General features: G+C 42.9%; 1 protein-coding gene across 1 annotated transcript; it reads right to left on the bottom strand.

Moving 5' to 3' along the window:
- Positions 1–294: 294 nt before the first annotated feature.
- On the bottom strand, positions 295–7,968 carry LOC139232800 (probable G-protein coupled receptor 139). The gene is made up of 3 exons (XM_070863293.1): positions 7,831–7,968; positions 7,418–7,478; positions 295–1,214 (listed from the first exon to the last, which is right to left on the bottom strand). The coding sequence occupies exons 1-3, from the start codon at positions 7,966–7,968 to the stop codon at positions 295–297; spliced, it is 1,119 nt and encodes a 372-aa protein (XP_070719394.1).
- Between the last annotated feature and the right edge of the window lie 13,116 nt (positions 7,969–21,084).

Genomic DNA, 21,084 nt, shown 5'->3' with positions numbered 1-21,084 from the left:
ACCAGCACTGCTTTAGATTTTAAAACTGGTGTTGCAGATCTGCTGCCCTTATAGAACCTGTCCAATTCTGATTCTCATTGATTAAAATCAAAATACAACTTCTGCCATTTTGATAATGAGTACTGGATCCACAACACCAGTGTTATGTGTAACCAATAAATTATTATCTATCCCGAAGGATGATAATAGACTATAAATGAATTTTCATGATGCCCGTGTTCTCCTATTGCTCAGTCCCTTTGGTAAATGTCCGTGGTCATTGTGATATGAAGTAGAAATGCAATGTTGTGGAAGTCAGTCCTGCCACTTGCATAATTCAACTGATTTATGAATTAGTGTAAAGGGATATTTGAGCGCATTGAGCATCTCCTCTCTGAACTTACTCTGGGTCACTGTGTAAATGGCCGTGTTTGTGCAGGAACTCAGGAGCTGAAGCATTGTTCCAGCGTGTTCAAAATTTTGAAAAGGGCTAAACAACGATCTGCGACTAAACGCGCTTGTAATTCGATAATAGAAGAAATACACAACCGTCGTCATCCAGAGCAGGATAAAACTGCCAGATAGAGAAAATAGTAAAACAATGGACCTTCTGCGGTTCCTCATCTCGGGGTCCTTGTCTTTCTTACCATTGGTGCCACCCCGGAGGCTCCTTCGGGCGCGACTGGCAACTAAAATGAGTCTGACGGTGAGAGCGTTCAACAGTAAAATCACACAGAAGGGAAGCAATGGAGTTAACAGCTGTTCAAACCAAGAAAAAGCTCTCCATGTGGGTGCAATATAAAACTGTACTTTTGCACGGCAACCCCGCGGTATGTTATTAGCTGTAATATAAGGAATATACACGAAAGGCCAGGGAATGTTCTTTAAACAGAACAGCGCACTCAAGGTCACTATAACCACAGCTGCGGTTCTCTCGGTGCAATATTTGGTTTTCAGCTTCTGACAACAAATGGCTACAAACCGATCAAAGGTAAAAGCGACCGTTAACCAAACAGAACTGTCTATGGCAGTCGGAGCCAGGAAGTGAATGAATCTGCACACAGGAGTGTAGTACAGGAAAGTGTTCCACCAATACAGGTCAGTGATCCAATGTAATATCACGTCACAGACAATCACCATCAGATCCGCTGTCGCCATGGCCACCAGGTAGCGAGTGATGCATTTGGAGAGGCCGCAGTTTCCCCGGGAAAGGATCACAATCGCCACCAAGTTCACTGTGTGTACAGGAAAAAAAATAATCACATCATTAAACGGAGTTAAGAGTGCAGCATCAGCTGGCTTCATGTAGATGCGATATTGAATAATTCTCCTCGCCCTGTGCTCCCCTCTCCTTTGGATTGTGACACGATATCAGAGGTCAAAGATCCTTCGTCCGTCACAAGATTCTTTATCTGTGAGATTTCACGTTGAGTTTCCACAGGCACTTCGAATCTCGGGTGCTCCATAAAATAAGCCAACGCTGAGGATATGATGAACCAGGAGAAATCGCAGCACCAAGAACAAATGGTAGGAGGGGGAGAATAATAGGCACAAGGAGAGAAGAGAACAAATGATAAAATGAAACACGACAGAAGAAAACACCAAGAAGTAAAGGGACAGGAGAGAAGACAACAACAATGATAAAAAGAGCAGGATTGTAGAGAGCACTAAATATGGAAGGAACAGGAGAGACCACACCAACGTTTACAGGAGCAGGATGAAAGATAACATCAAGGATAAAAGGAGCAGCAGGGACAATGACACCAAGAATAAGTGGAGAAGGAGAGAAGAGAACATCAAGGTTAAAAGAGAGTAGGCAGAGCCGACAAGTTTAACATATGTAGTGAGTAGAAAGCAGCAAACTGTGGTTAAAATTAAACAGTAAAAAAGTTGGCTCCCGTTACCATTTTGTTTTACCAATCAGCCAAGTTTTGACATTCCTAACTGAGTGAATGACAAAGGCTTGAAGAACTACCTACTATATTTAGCAGGCACAGTGTGTAAATCGCAACACAATATGTTAAACGGCGCGGCAGACACATTACCTTCTAAAAGTCACTTACCAGGTACTCCAATTGCCGCGAGAATGGGATAATATACGACCTGGATCCAATAAAGCGATGAAGAATGCATCTTCTCTGTGAAGAGGTTACCTACTGGTGTTGGAGGCGATCACTCCAACTGCAGTAATGAAAAATCAACGGAAAATATTGGTTCATTTATAGAGTAGCGACTCCCTAATGATGCTTTTAGATTGCACAACTAGAGTTATTAGTTAGAGTTTGCTGAACAAACAAGGCACCATCTGGCTTTCCAATTCCAAAGTCATAAGACAATGAGCCATTTCTTAAAAAACAGATGGTGGTTACCGTTGGGAACAAGAGCTAAAAGATCTAAATATAACATAAGATATTATTGTAATTTGCATCATAAGAAAGTAAGCAAACTTCCAAACTTAGCCGATTAATGTGACTTGTTTTTTTGATTGAAATCTGGTAATCAGTCTTCCATTCTATCTCCTTCCCACTCATACCTCCTCTCTCACACTCGCCTTTTCACAGTCTCTCCCATTTTATTATCACGCCCTCTCCACTATCTCATTGTCACGAATACAGTATTGCAATCTCACTCAATTCCAATATATCACATTTCTTCGTCTCTCTCTTGTTCTCCCATTACTTCCTCTCTTCCCTTGTCTCGCTGTGACTTCCTCTCCCTCACAATCTCTTTCCATTTCATTCCATCTGTCCTGCTAACTCAGGAGTGAGCAGTTATTGGGGATGGAGGGCCACTGAACATGTTTTGGTGAGCTGCTGTGCGCCGCACATCAATGTTCCCCTAAGGCATGTGGCTGCCCTGCCATGCAACAATCGCATGGTCCCACACAGCCCGCTCTCCAGCTGCTGCTGCTGCAAAGGATGCTGCGCATTTGCGGGTGCACACTGCCCGGCCCCGGAGCAAATTTAAAGGGACCCCATGTGGAAGAATTTAGAAGGAACATTACTTACACAGAAACATTGCATGAACATAAATTCAGATAGTAGTCAGCTGCTATCTTACATATAGTGAATATTAAATATTGAATATTGTGTACAATTTTGGTCTCGTAATCTGAGGAAGGACATTCTTGCTAATGAGGGAGTGCAGCGAAGCTTCCCAGACTGATTCCCGGGATTGCAGGACTGACATATGAAGAAAGGCTCGATCGACTGGGCTGATATTCACTGGAAATTAGAAGATTGAGAGGGGATCTCATAGAAACATATAAAATTCTGACGGGATTGGACAGGTTAGATGCAGGAAGAATGTTCCCGATGTTGGGGAAGTCCAGAACCAGGGGTCACAGTCAAAGGGTAAGAGGTAAGCTATTTAGGACCAAGATGAGGAGAAACTTCTTCACCCAGAGAATTGTGAACCTGTGGAATTCTCTACCACAGAAAGTTGTTGAGGCCAGTTCGTTAGATATATTCAAAAGGGAGTTAGATGTGGCCCTTATTGCTGAGGGATCAAGGGGTATGGAGTGAAAGCAGGAGTGGGGTACTGAAGTTGCATGATCAGCCATGATCAGCTTGAATGGTAGTGCAGTCTCGAAGGGCCGAATGGCCTACTCCTGCACCTATTTTCTATGTTGCTATGTTTTTATGTATTGGATACTGCTGAGAAATGAATCAAAGATAAATTTTGAAAACAAGATGTGAAATAGAACGGTCGACACTTTAGATCCTGTGACAGCATCATTGACCCTCTCAGTCCTCCTTGTGCCCCTTTGCAAAGATTACTACTGCAGGCCGAATTGGTGGAAGATGAAAACTCCCCTGCCGTTGTACCCTGGATACAGGGAGAGGAAAGATGCATTGCCGGTCACTTTCTTCGGGAAAAGACTTGTGGAGATGAGCAGCCATGACTCTGCACTAAAATGGATATGGCATATTCCAGTACGCAATGCATTCTGGGTACTGACGTGCTCCATTGGGGCCCAGAATCAAGGAACGGATCCTTTTTAGATAGGTTCAGGGAAAATCACTTCAGCGGGTTATTAATTTGAATGAAGTATTACTGGCTGCAGTTCAGGTCTTTCTTTGACCCATGGAAAGTGAAAGTGGATAGTTAAATGTACAGCTCGTGCTCCGGCTCGCGTTCTATTTCTTTTCCATCCAGTGGGTGGGATAGAATGACTTGGTGGGCCGGATATGGCCCCTGGACCGTATTTTGTCCACCACTGTGCTAATTCCACCTTTCCCTTCATTGGGAGAGGGAGGTGTGGTTCGCCCACTCACAGGCTGCAGATAATTCACGCCGGATGAAGAGGGATAATGCCGCATAATCATAATCATAGAGGGTATTATTTGTGTCTTTGTTTCACGGCTATGGCAGCGGTAGAAAGATGATTGGATATATTGAAACATGGGATTTCTGGACAGAATGGCAACAACACTTTTAATTCAACACATTTCAAGAAGACATGGAGTTTGCCAGGACATCCTGCTCCAGAGGAGGGGTTAATGATGACTGACTGACAATAAAGGGTCAGTACCTGAACAGACGGAAATAGTTACTATGTCAAGTAGCCAGTGAGTCACGGGGGATTTTGGATTCTCAGCAGTTCAATCTGAATTGGGTTAAGAAGAAAAAGGTGTGTTCCTTGGACAAGATAAACTTGGAGAGGACGTTCAACGAGATAGGAGATTAATTGCCGATGGACGTGAAGTTTAAGTTATAACAGGAGCGGGTCATCGGCAAATATGCTTTAAAGGGGACAGCAGAAGATGGGAGAACTTCAACGGAAAATAAATTGGCGGCAGCAATGGTACTGAGCAAGCAGTCCATGAGCTTCTAGTTGTTGTTGTGATCAGTGATGGTCGAGGGGGTAGAGGAGAGAGGTTTGCCGAGAAGTTTGGCAGTGCACAATGTACGCTGGTGGCGCGGTTGCAATGCTGACCTAATGCTAAGGAAATGGACGATTTTGGCAAAGTCGAATGAGGCCGAAAACGAACCATGTGTTCCAGTCAGATCTATTGATGTGCGGCTAAACCTGTTGCCCACCAGACATTCGCCAGTAGACTTCAGGGAGTGCAGATTGGGGCCTTACCAGGGTGAACGACCCGGATAGGAGAGCGAGCAAACTTTACTCGGGACCACGGCGACACGGATGGAGGTGAGGGAATGACTGTACTTTCCAATCAAGTTCAATGCAGTATGATACAAGAGTAAGGAACGGACCGGTTTGCGTGTTCCAGCAGGGATTCATAGAGTCATACGTTGAAAATATGTGGATCAACTTACTTGACATCCCCAGTTGCAGTGAAAAAGTCCGAAAATTCTCCAGCCGGTTGTGTTAGGTTTTGAAAGTCGTAACTCCATTAAACGGGCAAGGCAGCAGGACAGAGTGAGGTCAAAAGAGAGAGACAATTCGTAAGAGAGAATGAAAGATAGACCGGTTGAGAAAGATGGACAGAGACAAGAAAACAAAGATAAAGATACAGAGATAAATAAATAGAGCGAGAGACAGAAAGATTGGGATAGGAAAACTAAGGCAGCATGTTAAATCTAGAGACAGAACACGGACAAAAGAAAAAAGGGGTAGAACAAATTCTCTGAGTTTAAAAGACTATTTTTCCGATGGAAGTCGATAAATTGCAAATATTAAACGTGCAGCCGACAGCTTTACAGCGAACAGAAGCAAAATACTGGGTATGCTGTAAAGCTGAAATAAAGACAGAAAATGCTGCAAACACTCAGCAGGCGGAAGCTTCTGTGGAGAGAAAAATAGAGATAATGTTTCAGAGCGATGACCGTTCATCGGAACAGGAGTAAGATAGAGATTTAACAGGTTATAAGGAAGTGCAGGTACAAGTAGAAGGTGGTGGGGAGATGGAATAGCATGAATCTGTGTATCATTAAATAACAAAGTCATGTCCGAATCAGATAGAGAGAGAGATTGTGGCAGAGCAGCTGCAAGGTAAAATGGGGTGGCAATGGGACGATAAAGATTAAATGACACTGTTACCAGGAGAGGGGGCGAACCCAAGCAGGCACCATGGGATCTTAAGTCGAACATCTTGAAGAAAGACTTGTAATGATATCGCGCCTTTCAAGACCTCCGGACGTCCCAAAGCGCTTTACAGCCAATGAAGTACTTTTTGAACTGTACTACTGCTGTAATGTCGACAACCACTCGCTCACCCTAGTGCATAAAGCACGTGCTAAAGTTTGAAATTAATGTGATCCGGGTGTAAGTAACGGGTCTGCTTCCGCATAGAATCCTGGAATCCGAGAATGATACGGCACACAACGAGGCCACTGGGACCACCGTGCGATTGCCAGAGATACCCAATTTATCCCACTCACACCTGCTCTTTCTATTCTTTAATTTATTCATTCACGGGATGTGTACGTCACCAGAAAGTTCCGCATTTATTGCCCATCCCAAATTGCCCTCGAGAAGGTGTTGGTGAGCCACCTTCCTGAATACAACTGAATGTCTCGTTGGGCCATTTCAGAGGGCAGCTAAGAGTCAACCACATTATGTGGGTCTGGCGTCAAATATAGGCCAGACCAGGTAAGGACGGCAGATTTCCTTCCAGTAGTAAACCAAGTGGATTTAATGACAATCCGGTAGTTATACGGTGCACCATTATTAATACTAGCTTTAAATTCCAGATTTATTTAATTAACTGAATTTATATTCACTATGACTTATGACACCGGATCATTAGCCCAGGTTACAGATTACTGGTGCAGTAACATAACGACAATGCCACATGTTTCCCACAGCCCTGCGAATGTTTCCTTTACAAGTATATATCCGCTTCCCTTTTGTAAGTTACCATTGAAACTGCTTCTGCCGAGCTTTCAGTTGTAAGGGAAATAAATTCCACATCGAGTCCGAGAACAGTGAGGGAAACATCACAGTTTATTCGTACAGAGCGCTCTGGGAGAAGTGGGGAAACTCCGCAGCTTCGCCACACATTCTCTCTGAGCGAAGTTCCAAGTTACAATTATACCTTTTGGGGGCGGTCCCGCCCCCTTACACCATTGTCCAATTAGCTAACATTTTTGTAACGTCTTACCCTATATGGTAATGCTATGACAATCTATCTTTACATTGTGGTAAGTCAAAGGTTAACTAGCATGCGCACACACAAGTGGGGTTATTTTCCTCGCATCAGCAGAAAAACAAGGAACTATCTTTCTGTTATACATCTGTTTGCCTTTTCAACCACCCATTGTTTTACTTCCCCTATCTCCATGACTCAGGGTCAATGGACGTTGGGGTCTAAATGTGTCTTTTGTTTTAAGCAGGCAATTTGTTGCTTGAACGTTTACATGGGACAGTACCAAAAACAAGAGTATTATAAACTAAGAGATAATTCTTCCACAACAGTCCCTCCTGTTGATCTTTTCCCATCTCATGCGGATAAGAACAATCCAATCTTACATCCGAACTGCCTCATTGTCTTGTGCCAGGGTCCTTGGGCGAGCCTGGCGCTGGTGGTAATCTGCAAATGGAGGTGCAGCTTCTGATATGTTGTGGGTGGAAGTCGGGTTGTTGTTTCGTTGATGTAAGTCCCAGCAGCTATGGGTATTGTGGTACATAACTTGGACATACATATCTTAATCATCATTACCGCAAGGTACAAGGCCAGGCATATACCCACAATCAAAATCAGCCCCTGTACAATACTTTGTCCCAACTTAGACATCCATCCCCCCAACACAGCCAACTGCAACATCTGGGGTGTTTAATTTCCTCAGTTCTCTCCTTATATGATCGGCTAGGTTGGTTAAATTCTCCGAATTATCGGATATATAAGTGCAACATTCAGCCCCAATCAATGCGCATGTGCCTACGTTCTGCGCCAAAACGTAATCTCGGGCCATTCGGTTCTGAATTACGGTGGTACGTATGGCTACCATTTCAGCTGTTATGCTCTCCATCGCCTCGGCTATTCGTTCCAGAACCCCCTCTACATTTCTTAGTTCATCCATGGTGCGCCCTATCCCTTATGGGAACATCACAACTCCAAAGAGTCTTTCTACCGGGGTAATCACTCGTCTTCGTTGACCTGGTGTACGCACCTCTGCCAGGGTACGTACCTGTCTGACAAAGGGGACCACATATCCCAAATAACAGGACCCTGTCCATTGCCTGGGTAACCAGGGATATGCCCTATGCCCGCACACAAAATACGTTCCGTTATACGCTGCCATTTCATATATTGTGTCGGGTTCCCAAGACTGGGCCCACAAACCTCCACCTGTTTTATTCAGAAGGCGTGAGAGGATAGTGACCCGTGCGCCTGTTGTGATAGTGAGGTTGTGTGGGCAATCGCTGTACCCTATGACACGTCCCCTTCTGCTGGTGTCATTTTGGGATAAACATAAGTTCCCGGTTCGTCTTCCGATCCCCGAGGTATTGGTCAGGACTAGGTATGGGTGTTCCCTTTTTTGGTCATAGGGTGGTTGGTACCTTCCCTGGAACGTTTGACTAATGGGGTACCCAGCACTCTCCCACTCGGTGACGTCCCCATTGTTGTCCGCACAGTAGCGGTATGATGGTCCTCCTCCCATTCGTGATCCCTCTCTTGACCCACCTTTCATCCTTCGTTCTTGCATTGGCCCCCCTCCCCCGTGCCATTCTGGCTCAGAAGCCACTTGACAGTCTCAGTTAGTGTCAGGGCAATGGGGCACAAAGCAATTCCCCCTTTGGAATGTATAGGAATATGCGAGCACACCCAGCAACTAGAAAAGTTCCCATTTCGTGCGTCAACATAAGACATATACAGAAAGGTATTTACATGGAATTCTCGTTTCCGTCTCGCTTCCCACATGCTGCACTTGACGGACTCCAAAGCTATTATACAAACTGCGGCACACAGTTTCATCTTGCCAATCTATATTAACAAATAGTCAAAGGCAAAATGGCTATATATATTACTTTTAGTGTCTATATTGACCTGTGGGCGAATCAAAGAATAGTGGATACTACAGGCATTAGTTTTTAGGCTCAAAAGCCTTAAGCTGGGTCCAGTGTTTCCACTGCCCCAGTCCTCTCATATCAACACAGGCACACGTATCTCCGCGAATCATAACCTGTACGGTCCTATCCATTTTGGTGCAAAGCCAGGCTTCCCAGGGATGACCTTTACCATTATGCGGGTCCCTTCCTGGGGCACATCTGGGAGGGCGGTGGATTCTAATTTCTCGTCCTGTCAGAGCTGCTTATCCCTGACCTGCGTTCTCATCTCCTTAAGACCGTTGCTCATTTCTAGGACGTACCGCCTGATCCTATCCCCTTAACAGTCCCAGATCAGACCCCCTTTAATGATCCCTTCTGGGAGTTGCATTGCTCTACCCGTCAGCAGATCATAGGGGGACAGCCCAGTCATCCTGTTTGGGATCGCTCTTCACTTCATTTAGAATGAGGTGCAACATGTCAACCCAGGTCCTCCTGGTTTCTCAGATTGCCTTTGCAATCGGCACCATGAGGGTTCGATTCATCCGTTCTACCATCCCCGAGCCCTGGGGATGGTATGTGATGTGGAATTTCTGCCTTATCCCCATCAGTTTACATACTGCCTTTATCACCCCTCCCGTGAAGTGGGTGCCCTGATCCGAATCCATTTGCACCGGCACCCCCCATCTGGGGATGATCTCCTCGGCCAGTATCCTGGCCACTGTAGTGGCCGTACAATTTCGTGTGGGGAACGCTTCCACCCACCGAGTGAATTGGTCAATTACCACCAAGCAGTATCTTTTCCCCCGTGAGTCCGGGAGTGGCCCGGTAAAATCTATCTGTATATTTTCCCATGGCTTCCTTGGTCTCGGTTGATGGGCCAACCGTATCCTAACCAGCTTGCCAGGGTTATGTTGCACACATGTTATACAGCGCTGACAGTGTTTGGCTATATCCCGCCCCATTCTGGACCACCACCAATCTTCTCGTGAGCCACTCCATCATGGGTCCCCTGCCTGTAGGGGCCACTCCATGGTGTAGTTGCAGTAATGTCTGCTTAATGCAGTTTGGGGCTGTGACTTTTCCATCCTTTCTCCACTGGTGCAGCTTCACTGCCCCCAGGAGGCCTTCTGCCGGGTTTTCTCCTATGTCCCTCATGTTCGGGCCCTGGGACTTTAGCCGGCATTATGTCAACGAGGCCCGTGTCCTGCTTTGTTTTGGCCCATACCGGCTCTAGGGCCTCGAATATCACCCTGTCTACCCCCGACTCTTATCCCTAATCCCAGCCCAGTGGTTTAGCACTGCCCATTTTCGCAATGTTTCATAAGGGCGCGGAGTACTTGCTTTTATGTCCATCCGCTCGTGGCCAGATTATTTTGTTAAGCTCGGCGTCTATTAATAGTTTAAATTCCCTTATTAAGTATGTTCCTCGAATAATTTTTTCATTATTTGTATCAGGCGAGTATTATTACATGGGCTAGTTAAGAAATCCAAATGAATAATGTCCAATATAAAACAGTTGTCAATGGAAAGTGTTAGCTTCTTTACAGGTTTGTAAGAAGGCCTGATGTCATTATGTGACTTCACGTAATCATCCGAATTTCGTTTTTTTTTTAAGTCCTTGAGCTTTCAAAACTTGCTTAGAAATTAGGAATCCGTTAAAACAGCAGAAATCATTAGTAAAGTCATCAGAATAAAAGCCTTCGCATCAGGACAGACAGCATTTTAGATTAAATTTCAATTTTTTCCTTAACTTCTAATTCAAGTGCTTGCCAAAGATTTTTTTAATTGATTTAAAACGATACCACACATTTTTAATAGTTATTTTGTTTACTGAACTTCAATTTTCACACAAGCTGTATACATTCCAACATTTCCTGTAAGAATTTTAAAATCAGTAAGATTTTCTAATTCCCAATTTTTCTTTTTGTGCTGAGTTTGCATCGCTTAGACCTCTTCTCGTTATTTTCAAAACCCTCCTGCTTGTTTAGACTGTTCGGGACTTTTCTTGATAAACACGTCTATTCTGGAAATCTTTTCAAACTTCAATGAAACGTTCTCATAATTCAAAATCATTTTCAATGGATTGTGTCTTTTACCTCTGCCAAAAATCTTTTCAATTAAACCAATATCTTTTTTTTTCACAGCCAATATCAACTAGTATTTAGTAAGTTATGTCCTCTTTTTTAAAAATCTCCTTTCTTCAAATTAGGTTTTGGTATTTTACACAGAGGGCTGGTCTCTCGGTAACTTCGTTAATTTAGACAATCGAAGACACTTTTTCTTTCAATTTCGTTCAATTTGTTTTCTTTCAAGGCTGCATCTTTATCCTTTCTTTTCATAACTAGAACGGAGTCAAGCACGCAGGCTTTGAGGGCTGCTTTTGGTCCTCTCAAATGTCCCGGTTTTTCTTTCTGTTTCTGCATCTCCCACCACTCTCTCTGTTCTTTCACACTTTTTTTTTCCCGTCGGGGCCCATCCCTCCTTTCGGTCATGTATAGTCTGGTGAGGGACCCTAGGCGGGGCCCTCTCCGTTTCCTTACCACTCATTGTAGTCTCACGTCACGGTCTCACGATTGTCAGAGGTACGCCTGGTCTTACTCACTTCTGCCAGGCGGACTTGCAATCTTTATCATCAGAGGTATCTGATTACACTTGTGATTCTCAGCACTCATCGTAGTCTCACGTCACTGTCTTACTACTGTCAGCAGTCCATTCAGGACTTGCAGTCTCTATCATCAGAGGTGTTTCAACACACTTGCGATTCGTTAAAAATGGCGCCTCCACGAACCACTACGATCTTTTCCAGCTGCACCCGCAACTTACTACAACCACATTAATTGTTCTACACATGACCCCCAATGTCCCGACCTGTGTCAATCAAAGTCGCAAGGAGATCAGTCCCTACTTCACTCACTGTTCCACTTTTCCGTCGCCACTTTGTCCTCTCTATGTTCCCTTCGACCTTAATCCTTGGCCTTTACGTGGGGCATTCGCCCTCTTAATTCCGGCTCAAGTTAGGTGACTGAAATAGTTTGTGACAATCGAAGTGGCGGGGAACACTCGTTTCTTTCACACATCACTCATACCAAGCTAGCTTAGACTCGAACCCGTGGCTCAACTGTGGTTTTTCTCACCGTTCACGGACGTTTTGTTCTTTGGTGAATTGGGGCTCAGGGGTCGCCCTGTTCCGGGGCCCAATTGACTGGATGGTCAAACCTTGACTATTCATCCCTCTCCACTGGCTAGGGGACCCGAAGCGACCATATTCACCTTGCAAGGAGCGCCAAATTGTAAGGTTAATAAATTCCACACCGAGTCCAAGAACAGTGAGGGAAACGTCACAGTTTATTCGTACAGAGCGCTCTGGGAGAAATGGGGAAACTCCACAGCTTCGCCACACCTTTTCTCCGAGCGAAGTTTCCAAGTTACAATTATACCTTTGGGTGCCCGACCCCTTACACCATTGTCCAATTATCTAACATTTTTGTAACGGCTTACCCTATATGGTAATGCTATGACAATCTATCTTTACATTGTGGTAAGTCAAAGATTAACTAGCATATGCACACACAAGTGGGGTTATTTTCCTCGTATCAGCAGAAAAACAAGGAACTATCTTCCTGTTATTAGTACAAGCGTTTAATACATCTGTTTGCCTTTTCAACCACCCATTGTCTTACTTCCCCTATCTCAGTGACTCCGGGTCAACGAACGCTGGGGTCTAAATGTATCTTTTGTTTTAAGCAGGCAATTTGTTGCTTGAACGTTTACATGGTACAGTACCAAAAACAAGAGTATTATAAACTAAGAAAAATTCTTCCACAAAACAGTGAACCCACTCACCAAACAGACACCGCTAAATAAAATTACACCTGTCATATTGTTCATTTTCAATTTTTCTCTGGAGATTTCTATTGCACAGAGGCAGACAGATAAAAGAGAGAAACAGAAAACAGAGAGACAGTTTGCGACAGAAATGAGAGAAAGCCAGACAGAGAGAGAGTGCAAGAGAGAGAGATACACAGAGAGACAGTGACAGAGCTTCTATTAATGTAAAAGTAAACTTAAGCTCAGTGAACGGGAAGTTTACACCTTCCCACGATATGATGAGAGCAAGGACATGGGGATATTAAGAAGTTTTGGAAAAATAATCCTTTGAAGTTTTGAGCTTAAAGCAGGTACGTACAGGGATCTCAATCGTGACCAACGCCATTCCACGTGGCCACTGCAAGCCACGGTGAAGCTTCAGAGGATAGCGTCCTTCAGAAGGCTAATTCAGGACAACAGATCCATCAATTGATTGAGGGATGTCAACGCATTGATAAACCTCAAATGGACCTTCGGACATACAGTTGAACAGACATGTTGGAGCATGGACATACCGCGCTTATTATGGGCTGCTTGAATAATTGAATGTAGTTCTATCTTTCTTTCTATCTATCTTTTTTCTTTCCTTCACTATTTCTTTCTTTCCTTCATTATTCCTAGTTTTCTCTCCATTTGTCTTCCTTCCTTCCTTTCTTTCTGTCTGTCTTTGCTGCTTTCTTTCTTGCCCCTTACGCTTTCTCTTTCTTTTTTCATTCTTTCTGTTTTGCTCTCTATTTTTCTTTAGCCCTTTTTCTCTCACTTACCTTCCTCCATCTTCCTGCCTTCCTCCATTCATTACTTCATTCCTTCCTCTCATTCTAGATGTCTTTCTTGCTTCTTTTATTTCACTCCTTCCTTCTTTTTTCCTTCATTCTTTCTTCCCTCTTTCTTTCTTTCTTTCTTTCTTTCTTTCGTTCTTCCAATCTCTCTTCCATTCTATATTTCTTTCTTTCTATCTTTCCTTGTATCAATCTTTGTTCTATCGTTCTCTCTATCTTTCTGTCATTCTTTAATTTATTTCTATCTTTCTCTCTTCCCTTCTTTCTATCTATCTATTGTATTTTCTATCATTCTTTCTTTCCTTCTTTCTTTCTTCCTTTGACTCTACTCTACTTTCTATTTCTTTCTTTCTTCAATCTTTCTTTCATTCATTATTTTTCCTTTCTTTCATTATTTACTTCTTTCTCTCTTCCATCCTACCATCCTTCCTTCCTTTTCTTTGTTCCTTCGTTCAATATTTTCTTTTTTCTTCCTATCGTTCTATCTTTTGTTCTTTCTTCCTATCTTCCATTCTTTCTTTCTTCGTTAATTATTTCCTTTCTTTTCTTACCTTATTTATTGCACACTTTACTTCTTTCATTCTTTCTATCCTTCTTTATTTCTACCAATCTCTTTCTTTCTTTCTATCGTTCTTTTCCATATTTCTTCCTTTCTGTCTGTCTTTGTTTCTGTCCCGTCTTTCTTTCTTACTCTCTATTTCTTTTTTATTCATTTCCAATTTTCTCTTTTTTCTGTTTCCCGATATTCCATGTTCCACTTATTGCTGTAAAAAATGGTGTAGATATTAGAACATTTTCTTTCTTTCTTCCTTTCATTCTTTCTTCCTTTCTTGTTCCTTGTTTCCTTTCATTCTTTATTTCTTACATCCATTATTTCTTTAATCTTTCATTCTTTCCTTCTTTCTTTCATTCTCTTACTTTCTTACTTTATTTCTACCTTCCTTTCTTTCTTTCATAATTTTGTCGTTCTTTTCTTTCTTTCTTAATTTTTTATCCCATTTTTTATTTTTATCTCCCTTTTTCTCTTGATTCATTACTTTAATGTTTTTTTTTAGATTGATTTCCTTTGTTTCTTTGTTTCTTTCCTTCTTTCTTTCACTCTTTTTCTTTCCTTCATTCTTCCTCGCTTTCTCTCCATTTGTCTTCCTACCTTCCGTTCTTTCTGTCTTTGCTGCTTTCTTTCTTTCTTTATTGTACTTTACTTTTTCCTTTATTTCTCATTCTTTCTGTTTTTATCTCTCTTTTTGATTTTTCCTTTTCCGCTAATTTATCTTCCTCCAACATCCTGCCTTCCTTCGTTCATTACTTCCTCCCTTCCTCTCTGTCTATATATCTTCCTTTCATCCTTTCTTTCCATCGTTCGTTCTTTCTTTCCTCTCTGTCTTTCCTTCTTTTACTGATTTACAGCTTTCTTCATTTTGTGTGTTTCATGATGTCCCATGTTCCACTTATTGTTGCGAAATAAGCAATGGCATGATTTCCTTTAATCATTGTCTGTCTCTTTCATCCTTACTTCCTTCAATGCGTTGTTAATAACTTTCTTTTTCTTTCTTTTCTTTCTCTGCCTCATTTTTTTCTTCCTTTCCATTATTAGCTCTATATTCTTCTACTCTCGTTAGTCTATTTCATAATGGCCCATGCTGCCCTAATGTGATCTCGAAGTCATTGATGCCAGTTCAATGATTGGTGCGTCCTTAATGTTCATTGTTAGGTACATTTCAGGCAATTGCATTAAAATCCCATTGTTCTTTCATGCTACTTCAGACAACATGTTGCATTACTATTCCCTGAATTTGCTGTAAATGCTGAGTCAGAATGTCAGATCAGCACTTGCGTTATGACCTTTTCGGAATACAGCTGGTTATTTGGTTGTACAAATCAATCCTAATAGATGCATCACAAAGGCATTGGTGAACTAATCTGGTTCAGCTTTCTCAATTTCCAACACTCTAAGTTAGTATCACTGTTTCTGAATAGTTACGTTAGAATTTGATGTTTGAGTTGCTGATTAATATTGTTCAGCTTATTTAAAGTTTTTACTTCGAATAATGAATAGGAATTAAGAAATTAATCCCGTGCCTAGTTGGTACGGTTCCTCCTGTGTCCAGATAGGAATCCGTGCATCTCTGGTCCCGTTCTTCATATTTCTCATTCGGATGCAAACTGATTGAAAGGGGAGTGTTTTGATAGGGAAATCACTCGATCATGGATTGTATCTTCTGAAACCTGCTGAACTCGCATCATCTGAGGAAAAGAGCAAGATTTGTGCTATTTTACTAGCATTCAGCTCATTTGTGATATACCAGGATGATGTATTATATTGTCATTCATATTATTCCAGCAACTGCAGTAAATGACTATTGTTACAAGCGTTACATCTATTGCGATTCCCAATTAAATGAACTTCATTAACTGTAATTCTTTTCCTTTGTAATTTTAGTGACCCTGAATATCCATTTAGCGAGCATGGAGCTTAGCGTGACTGTACCTCGGCTCATCCAACAATTGACCATTGTTATTCCAGGAGCAGAAAATCCGACTGTGTCTCACGACTCATATCCAGTATTTAATATTAATGACCAGGAGCAGAAAAGTGGAAAATATACATTAGAAGCATTGGATGGGAAGGGTGGATTTGTGTCATTGCACAGAAGTGCTCAATACCTTGAACAAATGACATCGTCAATGTATTACCACAGAGAGTTAGGGTTAGGTGTCGCTATCTCACTATTCAATTCCAAGGACATCATCAACTCAGACATTCCTCTTACTCCTATGTCTTTTTTTTCGCAGATCCCGACCACAGGACATTAAAATCAAATATAACACTCCAACATCGAACTGCATGCGCACTACAATTCAAATTTGTAAACTTCCCAACTGTTCCTTCTCCGCTCTAGAAATAGTGGATGCATTGGTGATCATTTTCCATCAGTCTATCGACTCTGGATCAGTTCCCATGGATAGGAGGGTAGCTAATGTAACACCACTTTTTTAAAAAAGGAGGGAGAGAGAAAACGGGTGATGATAGACTGGTTAGCCTGACATCAGTAGTGGGGAAAATGTTGGAATCAATTATTAAGGATGAAGTAGCAGCGCATTTGGAAAGCAGTGACAGGATCGGTCCAAGTCAACATGGATTTATGAAAGGGAAATCATGCTTGACGAATCTTCTGGAATTTTTTGAGGATGTAACTAGCAGAGTGGACAAGGGAGAACCAGCGGATGTGGTATATTTGGACTTACAAAAGACTTTTGACAAGGTCCCACACAAGAGATTGGCGTGCAAAATCAAAGCACGTGGTATTGGGGGTAATGTACTGACGTGGATAGTGAACTGGTCGGCAGACAGGGAGCAGAGAGTCGGGATAAACGGGTCCTTTTCAGAATGGCAGGCAGTGACTAGTGGAGTGCTGCATGGCTCAGTGCTGGGACCCCAGCTCATTACAGTACACATTAATGATTTAGATGAAGGAATTGAGTATAATATCTCCAAGTTTGCAGATGACACTAAACTGGCTGGCGGTGTGAGCCATGAGGAGGATGCGAAGAGGCTACAGGGTGACTTGGACAGATAAGGTGAGTGGGCAAAAGCATGGCAGATGCAGTATAATGTGGATAAATGTGAGGTTATCCACTTTGGGGGCATAAACACGAAGGCAGAATATTATCTGAGTGGCGGCAGATTAGGAAAAGGGGAGGTGCAACGAGACCTGATGTCATGGTTCATCAATCATTGAAAGTTGGCATGCAGGTATAGCAGGTGGAGAAGAAGGCAAATGGTATGTTGGCCTTTATAGCTAGGGGACCCGTGTGTTCAGTTTTGTTCTCCTAATCTGAGGAAGGATGTTCTTGCTATTGAGGGAGTGCAGCGAAGGTTCACCAGACTGATTCCAGGGATGGCTGGATTGACATATAAGGAGAGACTGGATCAACTGGGCCTTTATACACTGGAGTTTAGAAGGGTGAGAGGGGATCTCATAGAAACATATAAGATTCTAACAGGACTGGACAGGTTAGATGCTGGAAGAATGTTCCCGATGTTGGGAAAGTCCAGAACCAGGGGCCACAGTCTTAGGATAAGGGGTAGGCCATTTAGGACTGAAATGATGAGAACCCTCTTCACTCAGAGTTGTTAACCTGTGGAATTCCCTGCCGCAGAGAGTTGTTGGGGCCAGTTCATTGGATATATTTAAGAGGGAGTTAGATAAGGCCCTTATGGCTAAAGGGATCAAGGGGCATGGAGAGAAAGCAGGAAAGGGGTACTGAGGGAATGATCAGCCATAATCTTATTGAATGGTGGTGCAAGCTCGAAGGGCCGAATGGCCTACTCCTGCACCTATTTTTCAATGTTTCTATGTTTCTATAACTCAGTTTCAAGTGAGGATCTCACTTCCTGATTGGTTACTTTTGTAACTATTCTAAACTCCAGTTTCTGCTTTTAACCTTACTTCATTTAGGAACATACGGTGCAGATTGTTGATCCCTTCCAGCCTGTTCCAACATTCAAATAGATAATGGCTGATCTATATCGTAAATGCATCTATCTGTCTTGTTTCAATGACTCTTCATACCCTTGTTCATCATAAATCTAGCAGTATGAATTTGAAATGTCAATTTGAGCCCCAGCCTCAAAAGCATTTTGGTGGAGTGAAGTCCAGGTTTCTACTAATCTTCTTGTAGAGAAGTGATTCCTGACATCACACTTGTTTAGTTCTAAGTTCAAGGTTATTCCCATTTCTTCTGGATTCCACCATAAAACATAATAGATTACTGATACATATGCGATCAAATAATTTAATCATCTTAACAACCTCTATAGATCTCCATTAATATGATATGCTCCAGGGAATACAAGCTTAGTCTGTGCAATTAGATCTCGTTAATTCGCTTATTTGACGATTCATTGCTGGTCTACCTGAGTACAACCCCTTTCTGCCAGACACTCTATCTCAGGTAAAATAATAAGATTCCATCGCTGGATGCAAATTTTTGGAGCGTTTCAGGTTTTGTGAAGAATGTTAATGTCCCTGTTATATTAACAAATCTGCAATTTCATTGAAATTGCACAAAACTACTGCCTGGTGAATGATATCTGTATTATTTTCTTGCTCGTAGTTAACGCGCTGATGATTGTGATCCTGTCTCGGGAAAAGAGCAGTCTCTACAAATGCGTCACTCGCTACCTGGTGGTTATGGCAACGGTGGATCTACTGGTCGTTATCATCGATTTGATACTGAGACAGATTCCTATAGTTTATCGGGAACAATTTTTGTTTTTGAAGGACCTCAGAATCTGTAATATCCAGACCATCCTGCTTTGTGTTGCCACAGATTGTTCTGTCTGGTTCAAAGTCACGTTCACCTTTGAGTGATTTGTGGCCATTTGTTTCCTAAAGCTGAAATCGAAATATTGCACCAAGGAAACGCCAGCTGTGGTTCTAGGAACAGTTACTGTGCTGAGCTGTATGTTAGTGGGATAATCGGATTCTGTCTCCACGAGGAATGCATGGTCGCTCCTACCAATACTGTGATGGTCAGATGCAAGAGGTTCATTGATGAGGTGGGGGTCAAGTCGTTTTTCCCCCTCACGTTGGTTCCCTCTCCAGCTGCCGCAGGCCCACTCTGGGAGCCATATTCTCCAGGATTCGGTCAGCTCTGTCCATCCTCGTGCTATTGCGCGATTCTAAGCTAGGTTAGTGTTCTAAATGAGAATTACGAAAGTTGAACTTCCTAATACGTTTTACCAAGTTAATACTTTAAACTAGATAATGTAATTAGATTGGAAATGACCCTGTGATATAACCTACTCCGTTATTTCACTGAAAACGCAACAAACTAATGTCTGTGCCTCCTATCTGTTGTATAATTTCCCTATTTTTCTCCTCATCGAGTTAACGCAGTGACGATTGCGATCCTGCCTTTGGGGAAAGTGCGATCTCTCCACATGTGTCACTTATTAGCTGGTGCCCATGGCAGCGGCGGATCTCCTGGTCATTATCTTCGATCTGATACTGAGGCAGATTCCTGTTGTTTACCGGGAAGAATTTTATTTTGTGCGTTACCTTATAGTGTGTAATATCCATGCCATCCTGCTGTTTTGGAAGTGGGTAATGGCAGTTGCTGTATTATCTCCACCTTATGAGAGTCGGGGGATGATCCCTCTGGAGAAATGGACACTCCTTGAAAGGTGACCCATTTTTTTAGTAATTGAGCCTCACGGGGATCACCTTTAGTCCCGCCTGAGCCAACAATGTCAAAAGTTCGTGCAAAAGGGACAGATGCTCCTCCATGCTGTCAGTTGCCAGCAGTAGGTCATCGAAGTACTGCAGCAAGCAGGTCGGACGGGAAAAGTATTTTAAAATTGCAGCAATTTTTTTGTGGAATATCGTGGGGGCATTGTGGAACCCCTGAGGCAGGCATGTCCAGGTGTAGCTCTGGTCCTCATATGTGAACGCGAAATTGTACTGGTCTTCCCCCTTTAACAGGGATACTCCAGAATCCATTGGCGATGTCAAGGGTCAGAAATATTTGGAACCAATAAGAATTTGAGCTAATATGGTAGGAGTTTCTCTTACTACCGGTGAACAGGCTGGTGTTACAGAATTAACTTTCTATAATCAATATTCAGTCGCCATCTGCTGTCAGGCATTTTAACTGGCCATGCGGGTGAATTGGTCGTGAAAGTGCTGTACTAAGAACTGCCTGCTCGACTCGGGATTTTAAGCTGTGTCGGATGTAATGGTGACTCTCCTTTGGGATGGGGTACTGTTTACTGAATGAGTGGCAGCGGTCCCTCAATAGATTCCTCGCCTGCCATTTTTCCACAGTCATGCTTGCACGTGGCAAACACCTCTAGGTGTTCCTAAGTTGGTTTTGGTACAGCTTCATTTTTGCTCCCGGAGGATCATAATCAGATGGCTTTTTAATAGCAAAAACCGAGTGAGCATCTGAAATATCTATCCCTCTCGCATTATCTCTTAATCCCATCCAAACACAGTCCCGATTGTAATCTATCACCATGCCATACTGATCCAACACATCAGACTCTACAATTCCCTTTCTGTCGGGTGTGGTCATCAGCATAGGTGCTGGGACCTTACAGGTGAGGCCTCCCAACTGAAATTCAGTGGCCTTCCCTGTATACATCGTGTTGTATCACCATTAAACCCTTTAAGGGTCATACAACACTTGCCCACCGCTAAATAGCATTCAGGGAATGAGGTGTCGATGATGGTAACGGTTGAGCCAGTACCGAAAAGTAAAATCTGCTGCTGGCCTCCTTGTAAGACAGCAAAGACTACTGGTCTCCCGCTACTATCACGTTGGAACCCCATTTCGACCAATCTTTGGGGGCCGGACCCCATCATAGGGTGGATACTTGAAGGGTTCTCTTTAGCGAGTGCGCATCAGCGTTTTGTGCACCAGTAAATGATTTTGCACCCCCCTCCCCTCCGCCCCTGTAGCAGTTTGGGTTTGTCTGAGGGTTATCAACTGATC

Source organism: Pristiophorus japonicus, chromosome 20, assembly GCF_044704955.1.
Source record: "Pristiophorus japonicus isolate sPriJap1 chromosome 20, sPriJap1.hap1, whole genome shotgun sequence".
Taxonomy (NCBI): Eukaryota; Metazoa; Chordata; class Chondrichthyes; family Pristiophoridae; genus Pristiophorus; species Pristiophorus japonicus.
The sequence above is the reverse complement of the archived record's forward strand: the minus strand, read 5'-3'. Positions and strand labels throughout refer to the sequence as shown.